Source organism: Melozone crissalis, unplaced genomic scaffold, assembly GCF_028551555.1.
Source record: "Melozone crissalis strain CALT ecotype California unplaced genomic scaffold, PUWL_Pcris_2 ptg000023l_1, whole genome shotgun sequence".
Lineage (NCBI taxonomy): Eukaryota > Metazoa > Chordata > Aves > Passeriformes > Passerellidae > Melozone > Melozone crissalis.
Genome location: NW_026535801.1, coordinates 6,389,096 through 6,413,826, shown reverse-complemented (window position 1 = coordinate 6,413,826; position 24,731 = coordinate 6,389,096). Strand labels below are relative to the sequence as shown.

General features: G+C 47.4%; 1 protein-coding gene across 1 annotated transcript in view; it reads right to left on the bottom strand.

Annotated features, from left to right (window-relative positions):
- Positions 1–1,055: 1,055 nt before the first annotated feature.
- The window catches only part of ABCA12 (ATP binding cassette subfamily A member 12), a 62,280-nt gene continuing 38,604 nt past the window's right edge, over positions 1,056–24,731 (bottom strand). The window contains exons 34-53 of the mRNA XM_054277748.1: positions 23,169–23,421; positions 21,435–21,521; positions 20,519–20,612; positions 18,959–19,086; positions 17,992–18,079; positions 17,425–17,530; positions 13,786–13,840; positions 12,912–13,089; positions 10,948–11,063; positions 10,076–10,235; positions 8,541–8,809; positions 7,309–7,519; positions 5,720–5,829; positions 5,039–5,183; positions 4,790–4,924; positions 3,885–3,988; positions 3,547–3,639; positions 2,994–3,099; positions 2,347–2,484; positions 1,056–1,176 (exon numbers count right to left, since the gene is read on the bottom strand). Of these exons, the coding sequence (XP_054133723.1) occupies positions 1,057–1,176; positions 2,347–2,484; positions 2,994–3,099; positions 3,547–3,639; positions 3,885–3,988; positions 4,790–4,924; positions 5,039–5,183; positions 5,720–5,829; positions 7,309–7,519; positions 8,541–8,809; positions 10,076–10,235; positions 10,948–11,063; positions 12,912–13,089; positions 13,786–13,840; positions 17,425–17,530; positions 17,992–18,079; positions 18,959–19,086; positions 20,519–20,612; positions 21,435–21,521; positions 23,169–23,421 (2,696 nt within the window). The 3' untranslated portion in view covers position 1,056. The remainder of the gene's footprint in view (positions 1,177–2,346; positions 2,485–2,993; positions 3,100–3,546; positions 3,640–3,884; positions 3,989–4,789; positions 4,925–5,038; positions 5,184–5,719; positions 5,830–7,308; positions 7,520–8,540; positions 8,810–10,075; positions 10,236–10,947; positions 11,064–12,911; positions 13,090–13,785; positions 13,841–17,424; positions 17,531–17,991; positions 18,080–18,958; positions 19,087–20,518; positions 20,613–21,434; positions 21,522–23,168; positions 23,422–24,731) is intronic.

Sequence of the window (24,731 nt, the reverse complement as noted above, 5' to 3'; positions counted from 1 at the left end):
GCACTCCCTCCAAGCCAGCAGGCTGAGTCTTTGAAGCAGGAGCTAATGATGCCTTGTTATGTGGGAAAACACAGCTCCAGGGTCAGGGGGCAGCCAGAACATGGGGCTGAGGAGGAAGGTCACTGGAGAGGACACAGAGAGGCAAAGCTGCTGGAGATGGAGGCTTTATGAGCAAGGGGGATGCTCCTTGCTTCTGCTGTGCTCAGGGAAATACAATCCTATGAAAGAAAGAGCTTCTTCCTGTCAGAGCATTCAGCCAACAGACCTGCCCTGTTCCACTCCTTGGCTGTTCCAGAGCAGCCCTGAACTCCAGCCAGAAGGAGAAAGGGGCTCCTGGGGGAATCATCTTCCACTGGGTACCAAGAGCCAGGAACTGCCTGGGACCAGAGGACTCACTCGAGGAGTTACACAGAGCTGGGATAAGCTACAGGAACAAACCAAAACCACTGGAAGCACTAACTTATAAAATAGTTATATTTGTGCTGACATAACCAGAGAAGCTCTGTGTCATTGCCAAAGATGGTCCCCAGCAGTGGCCTTTGCCACTGTCAGTATTTAACACCTGCACCCTCACAGCCCCCCTGTGAGGAGGGGCAAGGCCATGAGCCCCATTTCCCCAGGGGGAGCCTGTCAGAACTGAGCCACTTTCACCCAGCAAGTCTGCTGCTGAGCAGGAAGAGGAGTGTGGCTTTCCTCTGTGGCTGTGGGGCTGCTCTGTGGTCAGACACCTGCACTGCCCACAGCTCCTCTGCTCCATCACAGCCACAAGCAGCAGGTGGTGTTTAAATCCTCACAGCCATTACAGTGATCATGAAACAAGAATTGGGGGTGGAGGGGAAAGAACCTGTGGAAAGCCCAATCTGATTTGGAACCAAGTGCCAGTCTCAAACACCTACCACGTTCCTAGTGACATTAATTAAGCGCTTATCAAAAAAACAAAGTACTTTAAGAAAGTGGGACTGCTTATCCCCATCACCCTAAAATCACTTAAAACAGGGTTGGAGGGGCTGTCAGGGCTTTTCCCCAGCTTCTATGATCCCGTGTGGGTGGATCCCTTCAATAGATGGAGCTTATGGTGCTAGCCTGGCTACTTGTGTCAGAGCTGTCCAGCGTCACATCAGGGCCCGCGTCCACGCCATCAGGATCTGCTTGATCTTTAGCAAAGTTGATGAAAACCTGCAAGTTTAAAGGAAAACAGTCAGTGTGTGACAGCATAAATAATTTATGACATGAATGAATATAAAAAAGGCATGGCTGTTCATTTGACTGTGAGCCTGGAGAGCTCGCTCGGGGATGGATTCACGCTGAATTTGAGAATTGCAAATGGTTGGGATTCTGTGGGCTCATGTCAATAAATGGATGTGCAGACACTCCTGCACAGAACCTCATTGTCCTGCAGCTCAGGCTCCTCAGGAGCCAGCCAGGCACTGCCCATGCAGTGCTCCTTTCAATCACACTGTAATACAGTCCCATGATTACCTCATAAACCCATCTGTCCCTGTGTAATTGACATCTGTGCACGCACAACTGCAGAGTGTACAGAGAGGTGTGTGAAACCACACATAACAGCCTTCTTTTCAACAGCAGCTAATGAATACAGAAAGGACTCTCACCAGAACACTCCCTGCAATCACATTTGCATATTCACAGAGCCAAGCTGTCCTCCCACAAAATTTGAGCTGGGGCTTCCTGTGCTTTGCCTGCCTGTTTCTCTCACAGCCACTGCCCCTTACTGGAGCAGCGCTGAGGGAATCCCTCCCAGACTGCTGTGTCACAGTCCTTGGCACTGCAGGGCTGCAGCTCTGCTCCTCTGTCTGGGACAAACCTAATATTCCAGGTGCTGATGCTCAACAGGGTGATTTCTGCTGGATAGTCCTTGTGGCAATCCCTTCAGCTGATGTGCTCCCTACGAGATTTTGTTGCCATTGGGAATGTTCTTCCCGGGGAAAATGGAATGAACCCCAAAGTTTGGAGTAATGCTAAGTGAACTTATAGCCTGAAAAGTGAAATTAAGCATGTTTTCAGGACTGGTAGAAAGCCTAGCCCTGGACTTGGGGGTGATTCATAATCCTGCCCTTCACCCACACCCACGAGGCTCCTGAAATCAGCAGTCACAGTGGGAAGAATAGATCCTTTATGCTCCAGGCAGCTTTCTGTGTGTGTTTCCCTAGCACCAGCAGAGGTACCTGGAGGCAGCAGTGCTGACAAAGTACCCCCAGGAGGAATATAGATGGAAATCCCTTTCAAACTGTAGTCTATTGTGTGCAGCAGTCCATTATGTGTAACCATCATTCTGCTCCCCTGTTAGCAGTTTTAAATGGATGGCCTCACATTTTAATTCCTTACCTCCTCCAGCGTTGTCTGACTCACAGAGAAGTGCCTGATGTTGAAGGCTGCTTTGTTGCCTTCCAGGAGATCAAATATATTTGCTACCCCTCCTGCAGAGACCGGGACGTGGTACTCCACCATCCTGAAATGCTGATCCTGTGGGGACAGGAGTGGTGGGGGAAAGCCAAGAGCCAACAAATCCAACACCTGGATCCAACAGTGCCCATGGCATTTTCCAGCTCCAGGTGTGCAGTTTTGATTCATGCAGACATTGAGTTACAGCCAATGGATGGGATTTGTGACTCAGTTACTCTGGTTTTACAATTACTCAGTTACTGGAAGTACTGGAAGCATCTCTACCCACTGAACCTAAAGGGGGTTTCCATCCATTCCAGGCTTCAGAGGGAAGGGCATTCCCAGGGCAGAGGGGCACCTAACAGCTGCCTTCCAGGGTCACTGCAGCTCTTTGGCTGATGTTACTTCAGCCACCAGGAACTGGAGTGCTCCAGCCCTCAGAAAATGCAGCTGAAAGCAGTGGCAAGAGTGGCTCTGAGAGCTCAGATCTATGTGCACAGTATGTCACAAGATGTCCACCTTGCCAGGATCTCCTTGGTCACTTTGAAGGGATTTTGAAAGCCCCTCCTGAAAGCATTTGCCTGGCTTACCTTCAGGCATGTATTTGGGAAGTGTGACTTCATGAACTCTGTCAGCTTCTCAGTGCAAACTGTGCTGCTGTTTAAGTGCATCTTCACAGTGAATCCTCTTCCAAATCTGGGGGAGAAAGAAAATCACAATTAACGCTGTAGAAAAGAGAAAAACAGATGAAGAAACTCCTTTGAGAGTGCTGCACAGCCTCTTTGGGGAAATCTAATCCAGGCATGGTGCAGCTTGAATGGGGTCAGGGTTATTAACCTGCAGTGTAACTTAGTAAGAAGCTGAGCTATTGTTATAACTAATAAAACCAAAGCTCAGCCCTAAGACACATTTCTCATTTGTAGCAGTGAACAGAATACTTTGGGGGACACATTCTGGGAAGGCAGGCTGTGAGGGAGTAGAAAGTGCATTAGTTAACACAGAATTTCAGTGGTGTAAAAGGGACATGAACCAGGAAATGTCATTGTTTTGATAACACAGGTCTCATGTTCTGAGCACTCAGAGCTGTAGGTCAGTAACTCCAGAGGCTGTTCAGTAAAAGTGGAAAAGGTTTACTTTACTGACCTGCTCTTGATGTGCTGCAAAGAGCCAATGCACTGGAAACTCCCATTCACCATGATGGCCAGCCTGGTACACAGGGCTTCACACTCCTCCATGCTGCAAAACCAACCAAAACACTCTAGTTAGTCATTGAGAAAGTACAAAAATATGGTTAATACCTGGGGAACACCACTGATCTTCCCTAAAGTGTTGTGGGTCTCTGTGGACACCACATTCACCCACAACAAACCCCCAAACCTGTCACAGCTTGGTGCCCTGAAACTGTGCAAGGACCAGGGAGGGATGGGTCTCTCCACACTTGTGCTGACCCCAAAAAGAGAGGCAGAGCAGGCCAGCCCTACCTGTGGGATGTGAGTATCACTGAGCATTTGTTCTGCACTTCCTCACTGATGATTTTCCAAAGGTGACGTTTGGCGTTCGGGTCCATTCCAGAGCTCGGCTCATCCTGTTGGGAAAGACAGCACTGGATGGAAATTTGCACTCAAAAAATAAACAAGCCTGGGCTCAGGCAGCAGTTTAGTATAGAGAGAACCTCCCCCTCCTATTTTTATAGAGATTTTTTTATCTCACAAAGCAGCAGGTGCACTGGCAGGTGGTCAGAAGTAAAGGCAGCACTGCTGGGCTCAATAGAAGTTGGGATAAGGGATAATTATGTCCACTAGTTATCAAACTTAATATTGGAAATCCTGCTCACAGAGGTCTGCACACATTGAGTGCACAGCAGGTGGGAAAACTGCATAAAAAGTAGGTTTTACCAATGGGGCAAGCCCGTGGAAGAACTAGAAATTCAGAGTGAAAGACAAGACAGAAAGCCAAACCTAAAAAAGCAGTCACATTCTAATCCTGAGGAAAGTGGCCCCTTTGCTCTCCTACAGTTCTGGAGCCTTGGCTGCTGCTTTTCTTGCAAAGCTGTGCAGGTAAATTGATAGAAATAAAAGACAAGAGAGAGCAGAGTTTAATTGGCAAATATATGGTCTAATTTTGACTTCTGGAAGGTGCTGCCAGAGAAACTGAAAGAGTTTCAGTTCAGAGTGTCTAATTGCCACTCTCTTATGCCCTCAAAGAAAAGATGAGTGTTTGCTGGAATCTGAACTTCCCTGTGATGGTTTCTGTTGTCAAGCCAAGCACAGGTACATGGGGAGTGTCCCTTAAGCTGTGCCTGAGGAGGTTTTGTGAGACTGTCCAAGTTCTCCTGCCAGCCCAAGGGCCTGCTCCTCTTCCCTCTCAACAAGACCCCATTTCTCACCAGCAGCAGAATGGATGGGTTGCCAATGAGAGCCAGAGCAGTTGACAGTTTCCTGTTGGTGCCATAGCTGCACATAGAGGTGATTCTGTCCTTGTAGGCCATCAGGTTCAGCCGGTGCAGGAGCTGCAGTACAACCTGGGGAGAAAGAGTTCTGCTTCCACAACATGCCCAGCCCATGGATCTATTGAAGGACTGATTTAAAGGCTCCAAATGGCAGAAATGCTGCAAGTCAAAGCCCTTGTTACTCACTCCCTTGATGTCCCCCTCTGGGATGCCATGCAGCCTAGCATAGTAGTACATGTGCTCCTCCACGGTCAGCAGGTCATCCAAGGCATCCTCCTGAGGACAGTAGCCAAAGAGTGACCAGTGGGCCTCACTGATGTCATTCAAGGACCTGTGGAAGGAGGTGGCACATCACTGTAACCTCACTGAATTGCCAGCGTGCTCTGGAATCAAACAGGAGGGAGAAAAATCTTTTTCTCCTACTCCCTAGCCACCTCCCTAACCCTTGAAGGAAAATGCAGTGGATCTGCAGAGCTCCAGCTTTCAGGCCCCAGTTCTGCAGAGGCTGCATGTAGCTCTCCAGTTACTGCCAGCACAGCTGCCACCAAGCCTACACCTGGTAAGGAAAGCTTTGAGGTGAGTCTTGCTGGGCTCCAGGTCTGGCTTAGAAGTGGGATCCCACTGCTGAGGATCTGAGCCTGATCCCATCTGCAATGGGCTGAAGTGGAACAAACACCTCTGAGCAGCAAAATGCAACCCCCCAGGAAGCAACCATGCTACCTTCAAAGGATGAATTCCCTGGTTTATTTACTTTTGCTCTGGTTTGAGTGTTTTATTTCAGATTTTTACATTTCTTTTCCTTTGCCACCCAGCCTTAAAAACTGCTCTCAGGTTGATTTGCTTCCCCAGAAATCATATTCTCCATACCCAGAGTGATCCTGGACCCGCAGCCTTCCACTGGATGCTCCAATATCCCCTGTCAGCATCTTAAAGATTGTTGTCTTTCCAGCTCCATTCACACCAAGCAAGCCAAAGCACTGGGAAAAAAAAGTCAAAATGTAAACATGCTGTATTTGGAATGCAGAAATATTGCTCTGAGATGGGTGCTCAGTGCACCTTGGCCCTTCTTTTTCCAGCCCTTGAGCAAGATGAATTGCCAGAGGAGCTCAGAGCATGCCAGTGCTATAATGGAGGTTGTTTATGGTGCAATATACTCTAGCTTATATTAGCACCATTTGTTTAATGTGGTGAAGAACCAAGGATGTGTCTCCAGCAGAGTCAATCCTTTTACTGTGAGCTGCATTTCTGCAGGAGCTCAGACCCAAATCCCCAGCAGCTCCTCTGTGCCAAGCCTCCCCTGGACAGGGACAGAGCTGCTCCTGGGAATGGGGTGAGTGAGGTTTGGCACTGGTTAAAACCTTCATCAACACAAGGTTTTTGTCACATAGCATCACCAAAGAACTACCTTAATAAGATGAAGAATTGTCTCCCTGGAGTGTAGTTCCAGCATGTCATGGTAAAATCCACATTTTATAGCTAAGGTTGGTTTTAGGCAGTTGTGTGTTGCATCAGCCATCTCCATTGTGCTGATAATTACTGTTATTTTGCCATCATTAGCACAGAGCAGCTGATGTGGAAGCCCTCCTGTGCTGGGGATGCACAGCAACCCATGGCCCTTCCCCACCTTGGTCCATACAGGAACAGGAGCTGTGCACAGTCTGCAGTGCAGGGCCACAGCTCCTGCTTACAGCTGGGGAATGGTGCCCTGAGTCCCACCAGCATCAGGGTGAATTTTGCTAAAAGTCAGAAACCTAAATGGCAGTCCTGGCCTGTAAAAAATCCTCAGCCATAAAGACCAACACAGTGTCCATGTAAGGATACTGTCCTTTCATCTCAGTGGGACCCAGGCCATTAAAATAAACCAGGTGCCAAGGATTAATTCCAAGCTTCCCCACGAGTCTGGTGCACAGCCTGAGGTACAATCTGGTCTCCGGTTTCCTCTGGATCTCAGAGGTGCTCTGTGTACTCCTGTCTTTTCACTTCTCACTGCACTGACATGACCAAAGAATGTTTTTTTCTTTGGAGTTAATTTTAGGTTCTGATTCATGAAAATGTGTGTTCATCTGGAGTGATTTGTCTTCCCCTGATGGGAAAACACAAGCAGATAAGCCTGACTCACCATCTCCCATGCAGTTCAGGTGACTAATTTCAGCTGGACACATTCTGCTGTCATCATTTACCACCTGGTGATCCCCAGTGACCTCCCCCAAGACTGCACTGTACAAACAGAGCATGCAGACATTTTGCTCTGAATACAGAGCTCCATCAATTCCATCCATTTTCCCTCCTTCTAGGGCCTCTAAACTGTCACTTGATATCCCAAATCTACCAGGAGCCTTCTGTGACCCCAAGAATCAATAAATGAGGCAAAGAAAGGAAGAGACCGGAACAACACAAACCATTACAGAAGATGGCAGTGACAGGGGAAGGTGCCTGCAGCCTTTCCCCTCACTCACCTCCCCAGCAGGGATGCCAAGGCTGATGTTCTTCACTGCTGTGATGCGTTTGTGAGGCAGGTGGTAGATCTTGGTGAGGTTCTGGAGCTGCACCACGTCGAAATCAGCTTTGCCAGACTCCACCCGGCTCCTCTCAGCCTGGACATCGCCATCCTCCACGGCCGCAGGGGGCAGAAGGGAGGCTTTGCCATGGACCCTGTCAAACAGGAACCTGGGGAGGGCAGAGAGAGACTCAGCCTCAGGCTCCAGCCGGGGTGGATCCCAGGGAGCCTCCCTGTGAGACCCCAGAGCATGCACACAATACTCAGATAGAGAGTTTCTATTCTCTCCCGGTATTTGCTCCACCCAGTGTTCTCTTACTGCCTGTTTTTTCCCCTCTTTTTCAGCAGATATTCTGGGCTGGAGCAGGTCCTGCCTTGCTGGCAGCTCCTAATGCAGGAGACAGGGATGTTCTCACTCCTCTCTGTGTGCACCCAGGGCAGAGGAGATGGGGAGAGCCAAACAGAGCAGGCTGTCAGTGGAATGACAGCCCTCACCAACAGCTGAGCATCCACCCACCAAACCCCAAAACCCAGGGCTGCTGTGCCAGCCAGCACCAACTACCAACTACTACAGGGTACTCTGTAAACTACACCTCTGCTAGTTAATATTCTAATATTAACTGAGAGAAAACTCACTCCACATTCACAAATTGTCCTGGAAATGTATGGGCTGCATAATTGCCAGTGATGGTGTGGGAACCCAGAATGAGACCTTGGAGCTGTGCCTGGGGCTGTTCCCAGTGAGGCTCCAGATGTTTCTAAGTGTTTCTTTTATGGAAAATCCTTTTCTCAGGATTTTTTTCTCCTGAGAAGCTGAGAAGCCTCAGGAACAAAATGTAAACATTGATTATCTGCTGCTGTGGAATGCAACAGGTGGGTCTGTGATTGGTCTCATGTGGTTGTTTCTAATTAATGGCCAATCACAGTCAGCTGGCTCGGACAGAGAGTCTGAGTCACAAACCTTTGTTATCATTCTTTCTATTCTTAGTTAGCCTTCTGATGAAATCTTTTCTTCTATTCTTTTAGGATAGTTTAAATATAATATATATCATAAAATAATAAATCAGCCTTCTGAAACATGGAGTCAGATCCTCGTCTCTTCCCTCATCCTCGGACCCCTGTGAACATGGTCACAACTTAGGACTTAGGCTCCAGATGTTACTTAGGACTGAGGCTGCAGATGTTACTTACTCCAGGACCTTGTTCCAGACTCTCTGGACCATCCTGTCATGCACTGTGAGTCGAATGGCAAAGAACACGGTGCCCTGGATGAACATGGCCAGCAGCTTGGACGTGGTCTTGTCCAGCTCAAAGGTTTTGTCAGGGTAGTCCACTCCATAGGCTCTTAAGAAGCCCAGAAGTGCCTGATCCTGAGAGAGTTCAATCAAGCCATAGCCAAAGCAAAATTGTGGGAACAGGAGGAACACATGCCTTAAATTTTCAGCAAGATCATGCAAGCCCTGGAAAAAAAAAACAAAGAGCAGCACAGTCAGTCACTGCGTTTATTCATGGAATAAATTCATAGGTTTTACTGTGGGACTGAAGTGTAACAATTACACTGGGATTTGCCTGTGTCTCAGCAGAGATAAATTGAGAGCAAAGAGCTCTGCAGACAGCTCGTTTCACAGGCACAAGGTCATAAAAGTCAACAGGCAGCTCTGAGGTTGTGATCACCCATAGTAAACAGCAGCCAGTTCCCAGCATGGTCCCTGCTGCTGCTCCAGCACCCTGAACCCACCATGAGCCACAGCTGAGCCCTGCCACTGTGCCCCCCTAATCTGTCCAGCACAGCCTGCTGCCCTGGAGCACTGCCCTGGCTGTTTTCCTTGGACAAACATCTCCATAAAACAAAAGGTTTGGCTTTTCTAGACATAGAAGGGCTTTTCCAGCTAATTCACAGCAGAACAGCCCAGTGCAGTCTCACAGTAAAGAACTCTGGTACATTTCTAGCAGAAGAAAGGATTAGGGCACAAAGCAAACTGGAGAGGCACTAAATTAGCATGGAAGGGAACTGACTCCCTGCCACTGGGGCACAGAGGGATGAATGGTGATCATAATTGCATATCCCTAAAATCCAAGGGGTTGCTGAACAAACTCTGTCCAGACAGAGAGAAAAATCCAACCCAGCTATTGTAATTGCTCTCCATAAAAAAAGAAATTTAAGTGTAAGGTGTGCATTTTATCCCAGCCATTCCCAGGCAGATCTCAGTTTAAGAGAGGGCTTTACTCTAGGGAATCATCACTGTCTCTGGGTTGTTTTTCATCCTTGCAGGGAGAAGATGACTGCATTACAGACTGGAATGACAGACAGCTGGTGCTGGGTGAGCTGCAGCACATGTCAGACTCAGGGCAGTGACATTCAGCTGTCACTCCCCACAGCTCACGCTCAAGAACTCAGCAATGGTTTGAAGTGTCCATCAACAACTTCTTATCAAGCATCTCCACCACCTCTGCCCTCCATCTTCCATCACCAGGGTGGTTATAAACTGTCCTCAGTTTTCTCCCTCTCTTTTCATGCTCTCCCCTCTGTCACCATCATTTCTTTCTTTGCTGGGGGTGCAGATTTACAGCCAAGCAAGATCCATCTGTGACTCATGTCCTGTCTGCAGGGAAGCCCATGAAATCCTGTGGCTGTGTCCAGCTGCTACAGACCTGATCAAAGCCACCAAGCCCACAGGGACCCTCCTGCTGGCTCACCACAGGGTCAGTACCTGTGGGGCTCCTACCTGGTCTGTGGCCTTCTCCTGGGAGAGCAGGAACACAACAGAGTGAGTGATAATGGTGTTGATGCCAAAGAACAGGTTGACACAGACATAAACAATGAAGGCCATCCCTGTTTCCTTGAAAAGCCCAGCCAGCAGGTACATCCAGGAAAATGATGCATATCTATAAATACCAACAGTGCAGAGAAAACCATGGTAACTCAAAGGCTACTTTGAAAACAAACCACTGAAGACATCAGACAACAAAATCATTGGATGGTTTGAGTTGGAAGAGAGCTTAAAGCCCATCCAGTTCCACCCCCTGCCACTAGATCAGGTTGCTCCAAGCCCTGTCCAACCTGGCTTTGAACACTCCCAGAGTTGGAACACAACAGTTCTGTTTTGGCATGTAATTACATTTCCACATGACAGAGCTTAAAGAAAGGAAAAATGCCTTTGTGTCTGCTAGAATTTGGAGAAAAGGTTTATGAGATATACTTTGAACATGGAACCCCGCCTGAAAACAGAGATACTGGGCCTGGAGGATTCAAGTCTAAGTTTTCCAGAATTGTGCTACTGCTGTTTATTTTGCTCTGTGCTATTAAAATGCTCTTGAACTTTGCAAGAGGTCAGCAAGCATTTGCTTATAGCTTGGGCTGTTTCTGGGACCTTGGAGATTTCTGTATCCTCATGTAGGGATTGCTTTGAGTAAAGCAGGCATGACAACAATGCTTCACCTCCCTGCTCCTGGAAGGAGCAACTCAGTGACTGTTTGTGAAGGGCATGTTGAAGAGAAAAACCCACATTTTCCCCCTGGATCTCAGACTGCAGCAGTCTGCAAGAGCCAGTTCCTTACCCTGTGCAGTGATATTTAAATAACTAAGCTCCACACTTACCCAAAGAGCAACAGCAGAAGAAATACAGCCACTAAGTTACTGTTGTTGCAGAAAGCTGGGATCTGGAAGGCTGAAATAACTCCTACTGAGAGTCCAATAGGGACCATAAAAAGTACCTGCAAAATGATATTAAAAAGATGTTACTAGGACAACAGTTCTGAAACACCTTCCTGCAACCAAACAGAAGAAACAATGCCAGGACTGAATCTGGTCCCACAAATGCAGCTTGGTTTGGTTTTTCTAGGGAAGCCAAACACAGGTGGGCTCTCAATTCCCCCCAGATGAATTCCCACAAAGCCTTTTTGAATAGGCAAAGCCTCAGCACTGAGGAGAGTGGGCAGAAAGTACCTTAAAAAAAGGTTGTGAATGAAAAGTACCCCTCTGGGTTTTCTGTTAGCCTTGCAGTCACACCACTTCACTGTGCCCTGTAAATCTAGTCTTTATAGTGTTGAGTCAAGCCAGAGAGCTACCAAAAGTATGCCTGGAGAGCTCCCCCTCCTCCCCAGCTCCGGGATTTGCAGAATTTACTGGCAGGGATTCACTGAGAAATATCAAGTTGCCGAGAGCGCTGGATTAGTTTCAGCCCGCTGAATACCGACTGTGCGAGGGCTCCGGGGATTTTGCCACAGGCTGATTTACAAATATTCAGGGCTGGAGGGAGGCCCCGGAGCGGGCAGGCAGGCACAGACCGGCTCCACCCTCACTGCAGCGCACTGCCGAGCCGGCCTGGGGCCACGCTGCACTGGGACCCCTCAATTCCTCCTGCAGGGCAGGGGATCCATGTGCTGCTGCTCTGGGATGCACTCCACTTCTCCTGTAGGGCAGGGCATCCCTGTGCTGCTGCTTTGGGATCTCTTCCACCCCTCCTGTAGGGCAGGGCATCCTTGTGCTGCTGCCTTGGGACCCCTCAATTCCTCCTGCAGGGCAGGGCATCCTTGTGCTGCTGCTTTGGGATCCCTTCCAGCCCTCTGTAGGGGGATGGATCCTTGTGCTGCTGCCTGCACTCCTCAGCCCCTCCAGGCAGGCCCTTCTGGCTCACATTCCCCATGGGATTCCAGCCCTTGGCTCTCCCTGCACCAAAGAGGGTCAGTCACCCAAATGTCCTTGAGGATTTCCTGCTTTTGGGAAGCAATGGAACACTGGGATTTCAGGCACTTGCAGATGTGCCTCAGCAGAAATGTGTGGGATAAGTGGAGCTGGTCACCACTGCAGCCCAGCTGGCAGTGCCAGGCTCAGGAGCTGAGCTTGGCTGCACTGCCCATTCCCTGTGTGAGGGTCTGACACCTGCACCACAGGGAATGCAGGACACACAAAGAACTTCAGCCTACACACACTCCAAACATTTTTCCCCTTGGCCCAGCAATGCCATGAACCCTCTGCACCAGGAGGAAACAACTTCAGGGGGAACAAGGGCACATCTCTGCCAGGGAATAGTGCTGGGAGCTCAGCAAGGCACATCCATGCAGCACTGTGAAAAAGAACTGCTCAGGTCCTGCAAGGCTGCATTTGTAGCTTTTCCTGGCTTAAAAACTTTATAACACAGACAGCATTCCAGCCAGAGGTGGGGTTTTGCCCAGCAGGGCTGTGTCAGAGGATCCCAGAGTGGCTGTAGCCCCGAGCCCCACAGCCTCACCCCAGATCTGTGGAGCCTGAGTGACAGCAGACCCAGCCCTGCAAGCTGTCAGAGCAGCACTGGGTGCTGGGATGGAAACCAGGCTGCAGCCTGCTCCCTGCTGCTCCCATATAAATGTGCTGGGTGTTTTACACACACTCCAGAGAGCAGGAATGCCTTTGCTTGGCACAATCCAGTGCTGCAGTTCACATTTAATCCTCCCCAGTGCCTTGGAGAACAATTACTATACAACACTCTTGGTAGCAATAAGAAGAACTTTAAATAAAGAACTTTTTTCCCCCCATGGTGTGTAATGCTCCCCCTGGTGCATTTAGGAATGTGAATTATTTACCAGATCATAAACCAAGTTGGTCACCCAGTAGGTTGTCATCCCAATGCCTGAAATGTGCTGCAGCTGCTTGGCTTTGGTTTGGTGCTCCTTGACCATGTAGAGCACAAAGCTTGCTGTGGTGATGGAGTAGCCCACCAAAACAGACATGGACACTATGATGTCCAATAAGCTGTTCAGCCTGGGAAAAAAGGGGGAGAAACATGAATTTGGTGAGTGAAAGTGGCAGATTTCCCTCACTGTTGAGGCTCAAAAGGAATAAGGTCCTGATTCTGGGACAGATCTTTTGTAATCCTGGAATGGTTTGGGGCTGGAAGGGACCTCAAAGCTCATCCCATTCCATCCCCTGACAAGGGCAGGGACAGCTTCCACTATCCCAGGTTGCTCCAAACCCTGTCCAACCTGGCCTTGGGCACTTCCAGGCATGGCCTCACCACCCTCAGAGAGAATTTCCTCCTTTCTTTGCTCCCTCTGCTGATGGCAATGATTTCCAGCAAAAGGGACTCACAGGACTGAGCTGGAGTGCTGGACCCCAGAATGGAGTGGAAGGGCCAAAAGGAAAATTATGTCACCATCATCATGATCATCATTATTATTTTGTTTGTTTGTTTATACGGCCAAACACCCAAATGTGTGAGGCTGTAACTGTGACCTCCACATCTTCATGAGATCCTGCCAAAAAACCCCCACAGGAATCCCCAGCTCTGGTGGCAAGTAGGGCACTATTCATGTATAGGGGGAATGAACACAGTGAGAACAGTTTCATCACTTAAAGGAAGATATCCAGTAATTTAGGCTGGTTTATGGTTTGCAATAAGCTGGTTTGCTCCTTTTAAAGCTAAAAATATTCAGGCATCAGCCAAATGAATCTTCTTACATTACTTGTTCTTGACTCTGTCCTCCAGGATATGGGTGAGCTGATAGGAAAATACCTATGGGAGGAAAAAATGAAATTGAAAACGTGTCCAAATTAAAGCTTCCTTCAGCAGCTCCTGATATTGACAACAATATAGAAAACTGAGAGAAAAGAGAAGAAAAGCAGATCAAAAGTGTGTTTCTGCTCTGTCATCTCTGTGTGATCTTGGGCAGGATTTTGAGCCTCCCCCTTTTTCCTGGATTTCACTTGGCTGCAGAGCAGATCTGAAATTCAAACCTGGGCCCTGTTCCTCCAGCTGTGTGGCTGCCAGCCCCATTCCCTCCCCACACTCCAATCAGGCACTGTGGGGCTGATTGTGCATTCCAGCTCAGATCCTTCAGCACTGACACCTTCCAAACTGAGGGATGTGTTCTGCTTCAGAGCTGCTGTCTGCTGATCCCACCTTGTTCCATTTGTTCTTTTATCACCAGGAACAATCCCTTCCCTGCTGCCCTCTTCCACAACTGCTACCTGCCTGTCATAGATGTCTTTCTCCATATGGGATCTCTGGAGGTGAGAGCAGAAACCCAGGCAAGCTACTTTTGCCCCTAGTGTGGCAGTGAGTTAATTCTGAACTGTTCTGTCTTAAAAAGCTAGGAAAAAATTAAAATAAAGAGTATTTTGATCAAAAAGTTACTAGCAAAAATTTAATTATCACACTGGTAAGTCCCTGTGATGTTTAAAAAAAAATAATCCATTAAAAATGGGTTTGTATCAGGCCCAAACTGCAACTGAGAAATTCTCTGAGAAATTCAAACTGCAACTGAGAAATTCTGTGCTTATGTGCAGGTATCTTAGGATGAGGTTTAAGCACTCCTTCTCCTAGCCCAAAAGACACAGTTCTTCATGAACAATGAACACATTGTTCACTACAGTGCTTCTGCCATGTCTGGAGGCATTTTGTGCCCACAAAAGCAAAAGGCAGAGCATGGAGGGGCTCTGGTGGGCGAGCCCCATCCTCCAGTGCAGGTCTCTGCCTTGGCCCCACCAGCAGGGCAGCCCAGTCTCTAAGGCTCCAGAGCCTGAGAAAAACCTGGGAGCCCTATGTGCGTAAAAATGAGGCTCTCAATTCGTATTTTGACATCTAAAAAAATGCCTCAGGGAGTGCTGGGGGACCTCCAGCTGCTCTAAAATTCAGAGATTTTCTATACCATGCCACTTGTGGAATTTAAGCTCCTCACAGCCAGGTGGCAGACCTTAGGAATGATGTGATGAAGAATTTTTCTGGGTAATTTTCCCTAAGAATGGGCACTCTGACAGGGGGACCAGAAGGGAGGAGCCTGAGGGTTTAGCTGACCAAATGCCATACTGAGCAAATGAATTTGAAAGGGAGGATTTAATCAGAAATTAATTTTGGTGGAAAAAAAAAAAAACCTGACCAAACCTCAGTCTTGTCATCAGTGAGAGAAATGGGATTAAAATCCTGGACTGCTGATAAAGCCATACAAACAGCCAGGAAATGTTTCCCTTCTCCAAAAGGAGACAGAGAAAGAAAGATACTGTCTGTCTAATCTGTTAATACTTCACTATAAAGCCATTTTCCTTTACTGCAGCTTAGGCTAGAAGTCAAAATTTCCATTTCAATGCTTCCTCCTTTTTTGTTAGCTGGGATTGAGAGAAGAGAAAGCACAATGTACAGAAGTCAAAAGCTATTATGACTTGCTTAGTGACAGGGTAAAAAGCTTTTTATGTATTTTTTTTAAAATATACCCAGTCTAAGTCAAACCTCTAAAGCAGGACTGGCACCTCTTTCTGACTGCTGAAGTGACAACACACTTTTATCTGGCCATTTCAATGGCTCTTAAACCATCATTTATTTGTCACAACAACAACTCCATTGAGCTGCCAGGAGCACACCCCACAGAACGTGCCTTCAGTTGTGTTTCAGACTGGATTTACTCCACCTCAGGGGAACCAGCCTCATCCACTCATTTTATTTCTCCCTTTCTCTGGCTTGGATGATTAGTGGGAAGCACAGAATTGTCTGTCTGGTCATTTACTACTAAGTATTTCTTTCCAAAAACATGTAAGCAGCAGGACAGATGGAACAAAACCTGCTGCTATTCTTTCCCCCTGAAAATTGCTATTTTGCTGGTAGAAAACTTTCCCTGTGAGAACTTTCTGGCTGTTCACAAGAGCTTCCTGCCTTTGCTCTTTGCTCTTTCCCAACACAGCATGTGTTGGGAATAGAGAGACAGAGCAAGGAGCTTCACTGCTTAATAATTCAGCTGCTCTGGGATGTTGCTGCTGCTGCTGGAAGTGCCTGGCTGGGGTCTCCTCTCTGGCAGCTCTGTGATGTGTGAGCTGAGGGCACACTGCAAAGCCCAGAGGGGACAGCCAGGACAAGGCTCTGGCTGGGAGAGAGTCTCAGTCTCACTGGGAAGCACTGGGGGCCACTTGTGATCAGCATCTGCTGCTGGAATTCAGGGTGTCACACTCAAAGCTCCAGGCCAGGTGCCTGGATCCATCACAGCTCAATTCAGGCATGGCCTGTGAGCCAAGAGACACTGCCACCTGTGCCTGTGTCACCAGGGACAGCAGCCCTCTGAGGTGGGCAGGGCTGGGCCTGGCCAGGATGTGGCTGGAAGGGCACTGCTGCTCCAAGAAAGTCACTCAGGGAGTGTTTCTGCACACAATTGCTGCTCTTGGCAGAGCAGAGCCCAGATAAATCTCTCTCTCATCTCTGCATCCTGGCCCTCTCTGGAGGCAGACACACCTGCAGACAGGATTGTGCCCACAGTGCACATTGAAAGGTGCTAAACTGCAAAGGGAAAGGCAAATGCTCAAACCTATTGGACCACAGTGTCATTAATCTAAAAGTCAAAGGCCCATCCAGGATCATCCCCAGCCTGAAGTTCCCCTTGCTGTGTACCAGAACCTGACCCAAAAGGATCCATGCAGTGTGTCTCCTGTCATTTGTCCTCATGGAAAGGAGAACAAAAAGGGACTGCCCTGAATGAGCACACACCAGTGCCACCTTCCTAGTTTACCAGCAGGAATTGGGGTTGCTGCAGTGTGTTATGGAGGAGAAGCTATGAGGACCCCAAATGGGCCATCAGCTCTCCTTGGATCTGTGTATGTCAGGTGTCAGAGGAAAAACACAGCTGGAAATTCTGTTTCTCCTTTAATCTCTCCCTCCCCACTCTCACTCAAACCCAAACACAGATGCCCACTCACCCTGGGCTGCTCTCAGCAGAAGGGTGACATATTCAAATTTCCTAATCTAATTTCCTAAAATTTCCTAATCCACCCCTGGAGATGACCTAGAGGAACTTTTCTGTGCACAACTGATGGGCACCTATCAAGAGACAGCCCTGGCAGTGGCCCATGAGAGGCAATAAATCAATCAGGAACTGCTGCCATGTCTCAGATGAAGCTCCAGTAGGAGCTGGGGCTCCCTGTCCAGCTCCCCTGAGCCTCTAAGACAAATGAACTTTGTGATTTATTCATGCTCATGAATTCTGTTTTGGAAGGAATTGCACAATAGTGAATAAAGAAAAGGCCTCATTGAAATCAAAGTAAGTGTTGGAATTGGTTTCAGCAGAAGCAGGATATCCCTCCAAAGGGGAGAGTTATCTGCTCCTGTAAAGGGACACTTACCATATCTGGAAGTCTCATTTTTTGGCAAGTTGGCTCGAAGAATGAAGTTGTTCAAGCTGTTGAGGTAGGCTGGGAGGCTGTGATAACCCTCAGGATTGTACCACACCTGCACACAATTGAGAAATTGAAACAATTTGGGAGTTATTCCTGACAACATGTTGGTTTGTCCTGCTTCACTTGTGCAAACCACCTCATATTTTAGCCCTGGTGCTTTACAACATTTTCACTGAGCTGAACCAGAGAAATGGGCATATTAGAATGCACCAGCCAGCCCTTGTTATGGTACATACATCCCCTCATGAGATAAAAGTGTTACTAATTGATCTTTTCACCTCTGTATAATACAATTATGACAGCAGAAAAATTGCCTCCTGCTAGCAAGAGAAGTGCGACCAACAAAGAAGAATGGGGAGAGAAAAGAAAATGAACTGCAAGTCATCTTTGTCATGCCAAGCTGCAGATTTCAGAGGGTTTTGCCTTTTTTTTTTGGAATATTCATGAACCTGACATTCCTTCTCCTGAGTCCCACACTTCCCATGCCAGGATGAGCAGGTGGGGGTTGGTTACCTTAGTTAGTGTTCTGTTGGGGGGAACTGGCTTGATGTCAAACTGCAGATCTGGTGTCAAAGGCAGCCCAAAGCTCCAGCCACCATACCTGAGAGAAAACCAGAGGGAAATGCATCACTGCCCTCATCCCAAAGCTCTGATTGCCTTGGATGGGCCATGCCAATGTGCCACTGCAGCCTGACTTCAGAGAGCTTATCCCAGTGTGGAGCCAAGCCACCTCTCCCCTGGGAGCCTTTCTTTGGGGGAAAAAAGCCCCAGAAGCTTGGCAACCTTGTCACAAAGGTGCTGAAAGCCTCCCTTTGAGGCAGATCCTGGAGCCCAGTGGAGTCCTGAGGTGTGTGCCTGCCACTCTGGTGCTGCTTCTGACCCAGCAGATGAGCAGCTCAGTTTGTCAGTGGCAGATGGACACATTTCCTGCCAGCCTCAGTGGCAGGTGACCTCTGCCCCAAGAGCCACCCCACAGCACAAGGAAATGCTCAGACTCTGCTCTCACTGCAATGGATGCACTCCTCCGAGTGAAGCTCTCACTGAGACTCTTCAGAGAGTCAAATCTGGAGGAAAATCTCTCCCCAGGGTTTACTTCATGACAGGTTGTATCAGATTTTCCTCTTTTTAAAGATTTGAGTCAGACAAAAAAGGCTTGTCTGCACATGCAGCCCCAACATGCCAGGTGATTGACACGTTATCCCCAGGCTATGATCTGCTGTGTCAAGCAGAACACTTGCATGAGCCTTTATATTTTTTATTTTATTTTTTATATTTTTTTTTCTTTTTTTTTCTTTTTTTCTTTTTTATGTTCTTTTTTTTTCTTTTATTTTTTTTAAATTTTATCCATGACTGCAGGACACTTCAGCTCCTTTCAGCAGACTCCAAACCCCCACTGCCCTGCCACCTCTTGAGGCAGAGGGGATGTGGGATGTCCTGCCTTGCTCGCAGTGCCTTTCAGCACAGAGGGAGGGGTTTGTACCTTTTCTGCAGGAAATCTTTGGTGGTTGCCAGGATGTAGCTCTCCACATTGTGCCCTGTCACGTTGTAAAGGGTCCGTGTGGAGAAGGTCCTTCTGTGAGGGGGAGTGTAGTTTGTCTGTGGACAAGTCTGAGGGGAGACAAACAAAGAAAAAACTTCAGTGTTTGTGTTTTAACTCAAAACCACCACATGAGGACAAGACTGAGAGCCTGCCATGGCAGCATTCCTGCTCCTTCCCAAGCCAGGATGCAGGGACACAGAGCACACATCCCTGCACACTGTCCCCAACATTCAGGGAGCTGCTTAAAAACAACCTCTGCTTAAATCTACTCTTCAGTTCTCCTGGCATCAGTGGGACCTTGAAATGTGCATCATGCTAGGGAGGAAGATTCTGGCTGAATTAAAGCTGATCCCACTTAGCAGAGTGACTGCACAGACAACTGCAGAGGGCAAAACAACTCACAGAGCAGAAAACTCTGTGGTGGCCTCAAACTCTCAACTTCCATTTCTCAGCAGCTACACTCTACATTTCTGCTTTACTGTCAGTCCTGGGCTTCAGAGAAACCTTGAATTAGTCCTGAATATATAATTTCACATGCTGAGGGCCAAAGTCACATCAGTGTTTCATGAGGTTGAAGTGTCCTCCCAGACAGCATGTTGGCTTCTTCCTTCATCTCATCCATAACAAAAGCCCCGGACTCCCCCATTGTGCATCTGTTCATCTGAATACACAAAATAGCTTCCTCCATGCTGAGGAACACCTGCCTGTGCCTGCTAGAGGTGAGAATCAGCTTTGAACATTATCCCAACTTGCTGGAGAAATTATGCCAATACTTTTAATGATGTGAAATTAGGTGTATGTCCAGAAAACTGCACAAATAGCTGCTGCATTTTAAAGAATGACTAGAAACGTTCAGCTAAGTACATCCTTTATGTTAAAAGGCATCACATGGTGCCATGAGTTTATCTGCTGTGGCAAAAAGCTGAGGACAGATGAGCAGCACTGGAGGGAGGAGAGCTCAACCCCAAACTAAACTAAAATTGTAAAATCCTTGGGGCAGGATCTGCTTTTTCCCCATGTGCATGCAAATCCCAGCAGTGCCCATATCTGGCTCTGTAGGTACCACTGTAATGCAAATTATTATTATTATTAATAATTAATTTTTAGAACAAGGAGCAGATCTGGACTTTGCATAAAGTTAAATTCTGAGGAGCAAGCAGCAAAAGTAGCTGTGATTTTATATAGTGACAGTGCTTGTATAAGATGAAATCTTCCTCTTGAACACATGCTCCCCTCTGTCAAAAGGGACAGTCATACAAACTCAAAAACACCATTACACTTTTTCCCAGGGATGTTAGGGTGTGAATATTCTGAGGATGCTCTCTCCTTTCCTGTCCCCAGACTGGTGCAGACAGTGGTTATCCAGTGTGCAAATTCAACAAGGCCAAAGAGAGACAGGAGGGCTTGGAATGCTGAGCCCCAGCCCATAAAACCACTCCCAACAAACAAGGCCCCCAATTATCCCCCAAGCCCCCTCACTTTTGGGTTTATTCAAGTTACCTGGATGCCATCTGTGCAGTTGCAGGCAGAATATTTAGTTCTCTGGTTTCCACTGGTAATCCACTGGCCAAGCATGTCCTCTGTTAAGCACTGCCTGAAAAGGAACACATTTTCCTCTGAGGCTCTCTGGGCTCAGGTGTGCACACAAAGCTAATTGCTGTCGTGTTTAATGACAGCAAGGCTGGCAGTTGGGCAGCTCTAGCAGAAATGCAGAGCTTCCTGTCAGCTCTGGGTGGTTCAGGGAATCCCCAGCCTGCTGCTGCCTCCTGTGCCCCTTGGCAGAGAGCCCTCCCTGCTGCTCCCTGTGCCTGGATTCGCTCAGCTATCAGATGGAATCCAGGCACCACTTCATTCCTACAGTAGACAGTGCAAGGAATTGGCCAGAGGCCACTCAGATGCTTTTGGCCACTCAGAGGCCAAAAGCATCTGAAACCTGCCCAGAAATAAGGGCTATTGTTGTGGCAATCCCTGGGCAATTCTGTGATGGGCTGTATTGCCTGGGCAGTCACTGCAAACACTCAGGGTAAATATTTGCCTGCACCAGCATTCAAGTCTGCCCAGGACTTTACCAGCCTGAGAATTTATCTGCAAAGCCCAAAACAAACCAGCTCTCATGGCACAGCTTCTAGATAGAGGTAACAAACCCTGTGCTGAGGACTTGCTGTGTGGGCTCACATTATAATTGGAATTATTGGGGCGGCAAGGACCACTTCCCAGAGAGGAGAATTGCTCATTTTCCTCCTGGCATCCTGCCACCACCAAAGCTGCTTCCTTATCACTCCTCATAATGCAGGAGTCCAATGCATGAGGATTCTGCCCATGATCAAAGATGGTTATTAAGGTCTAATGGCTAATAGTGTCATGCCAATTCTCTTGCAGGTTTGGAGTTTAAGTGGAAAAAACCCCCAATACTTACGAATTGCTTTCGTTCATGCACGTGTTATCCGTCCCAGGGAAAGCCAGCATCGAAGAAACTAAAGCAGCTGTGGTTTCATTAAAATTCCTAAGAATTAACAAAGAAAAACAGAAAACAGGGGAAGGTTCAAAGAATTTCTACTACCACTGTGTAGAGGAAAAGTGTGCTTGAATGAAACAGGATTTAAGGTGTTGAATAATTGAGTATTTGTGGAAGCAGCTCTGAAGGACACGCAGTACGTGAGGACAGTCACACAGGTTTAAAAGGAGCTCTCATCACCTCAGCCACTCCAGGGATTTGCTGTCTCTAGATACAAGCAAGATACTTTTGGACAATCAAATTTCTCTTTATGGGGAAAAAAAAAAATCTACTGCAATTTCCAGGCACTGCTTGCAGCCCTGACTCAATCAGGTCTCTCATCTGTGACATCCACTTGGTTTAGACCATTCAAGAAGATTGTCCTTGGTTCTGCCCCTGCTCTCCAGCAATGATCCAAAAGGAGAAGCAGGGAACATTAGGAACAGAGGACTCAGGCATGCAACTCTGGCTCATTCCCCCATCTAGCAGGACTGAAGTGGAAAGGTGTGAGGAATCCTGGGAAGAACACCTACAGCAGGTGGCTTTAGAGCTAAATTTTGTATTTCTGACTTAGAGCTGAGAACTACTAGAGAAGGAAAGAGGTGCACAGTAGGAAAACCAAATGATTCCAATTATAGTTGTTTTGGTAAAAGGATTTTTAAGGAGAATGACATAATTCGGTGGTGGCATCCTAACAACCCTGGAAAAGCAAATGCTCTTCCAATGGCCTGTGTGCCTTGGACCAGCAGGGTCTGACCAGGAAAGAACATCCTGTGCTAACAGAGAGGAGGGAAATGCTCACAAGATGGATAGAATTTGATCCCAGAATTGTAATGTTGAGGCAACTGATCTGGGTAACTCATTTCACACTGGGGGTGCAGCATGTATGTATACATTAAGAAAAACTCTATGGCTGCTATGGGGCTGAAAGACTCCAATGGGAAACACCAAGAACATTCCTCAGACATTTCATAGTTAAATCCAATTGAGAGATTGTTTATCTGAAGCTTTCTGGTCTGAGCCAAGCCTTGTCCTCAGAGATCCCTTGGGAACAGGGTTTCTCTGTGTTGTCTGCACAACATAACCGCATGTCCTGTGTGTAGGACACTGGCTGTGCTCAGAAATAACCCTGAAGAGCTCATTCTGAACTGATGTCTCTGGTTTTAGCTTTTATATTTTTCAGATATACTGTTTAAGTGTGCTTAAGTGTGCTTTAAGTGTGTAGTTCTGAGCTTTATATAAAGGGATGGTGAGCTCTCTTCACAGAGTAGGGAAACAAAACAATTCCTTCTCTAGCTGGGGACCAAGGACAAATGATCCAATCTCAGGCCCAAGAGCACAAACAACAGTGTACTGAAGAAGAAAAACAAGCAGGATGGAACTTTATAACCTAAAGCTATAAATGGACAATTAACTCCAATATGCAAATGGAGCAGAACTTATAAAAGTGAGAGACCCTGTGATCGGTTGTCCATTTTGTGACCATTTTGGGTCCATCTTGGGTGCAGCCCTGGCTGGGCTCTTGTGCTGCCCAAGGTGGATCCATTGAGGCCTTTTAATAAATTTCTACTTTATCCTTTAACTCTTCAATTCTTTGGTCTCTGTTCTAGGTCAGCCTTCCCAAGGCCTCACAAGGTCCTGAGGAGCAGCACTCACCCAAAGAAATCCACCTGGTCAGCTGTGCCATACAGGGAGGGGGACAGAGGCAGCTCAGGGTACTCAGTCTCCTTGGTCCTCAGTGTCCCCAGGCCCATGGCAGCCATCACAAAGAGCACGGGGAGGATGACCTGGGCGATGAAGCCGCGCACGTCCCGCCGGGTGTGGTGGAACCTCTTGATGAACAGTGCTGAGGTTCTCTTCAGCAGCAGCGGCAAACCCCGCAGGCTCTTGGACCTGATCAGCAGCTGGTCTGGGCACAAAGGATGGCACTGGGTTATGGCCCTGCATTTGTGCAGTGCAGGGAAGTGATTGGGTAGATGGGACCTGATTAGGAGCTGGTCTGGAGGATGGCACTGGGTCATGGCTCTGCATTTGTACAATGCAGGGAAGTGATGGGTAGAGGACTCTGGGAGGGTGTTTCACTTCCTGTACACTTTTACAGACAGCAAATCCAAACTACTAAGGTGGACCAAACACAGGATCAGGTGTGGGACAGGGCTCCAGTCATAAGCTCATGTAACACCAGTATTTTGTTAAATTTCAGATGTGTACATGTAGTGACCTTCAGTGTGAGACCTTGCAAGAAGACCATAGGCTTCCAGATAAAAAAGGTTATCTACAACCAACCTACTCACTTCAACTTTCAGGCCAAACATATTTTTCTTTTAGATTTGCAAGCTGAAATTTTTCATAATTTAAAAAGCAGCTCCTGAGAAAAATAAGTAATAGAATTAGACCTGAAATAAGAAAACAAGAACAAGCCACTGGGCCTCTTGCATGGACAGGTTTTGTGGTATACTAAAAACAGAGCCAAATCCTGTGCCAGCTATTCTTCTCTATGAAATATTAACCTGTGTAATACACCACAAAGCAAGTCCTTCTCAGCCTTCTTTAAGGGTGAAACAAAACACTTTTCTACATGAGTGACTGTTTACAGTAACATTTACAGTGCAGGTCAGCTCTGAGAAGGACAAAAATAGCTCTGTGTTGTCCCTTGGATGCCTTCCTGACTATAAATGGTATATTTATAAGTACAAAACAGTGTTTCTAACCCAAGGTGTCTCATTTTTGGGTTGGGCCACCTTTAGGAGGTCTCAGACCCCCAGGGATAGTGCTGTGGCTTGGTTCTCTTCTGAATTTACCCCACTGTCTGCTCCCTTAGGCCCCTTTGGTAAACTGCAATGTGTGGGGCACAGCAAAAAGCAGCAAGGAGGACCCAGCTCAGAGCTGTGCTGCTTTTCCAATAGACTAAAGAATTTCCATTAAGTTTCTTTCCAATTCTACTAGTTATGGGGAAATAATCCTCTACATCTATTACAGCAATTACTTCCACAGGTACACATTTACTCTTTCACCCACATGCTGTATTGATTAGATTAAAACCTGGATCAATGTAAAGGAAGGCAGATGCAACAAAACCCCTCTAGTAATTTATCCTGTGACTCAGACTATTCCAAAGCAGGGTATCTAAAGGACTGATGAGTGCTGTATTTCCAGTGATTTATAAGTTTTGTGATTCCTGGCTGGGTGAAATGTGGTTTTCAACAAAGAAAGAAGACA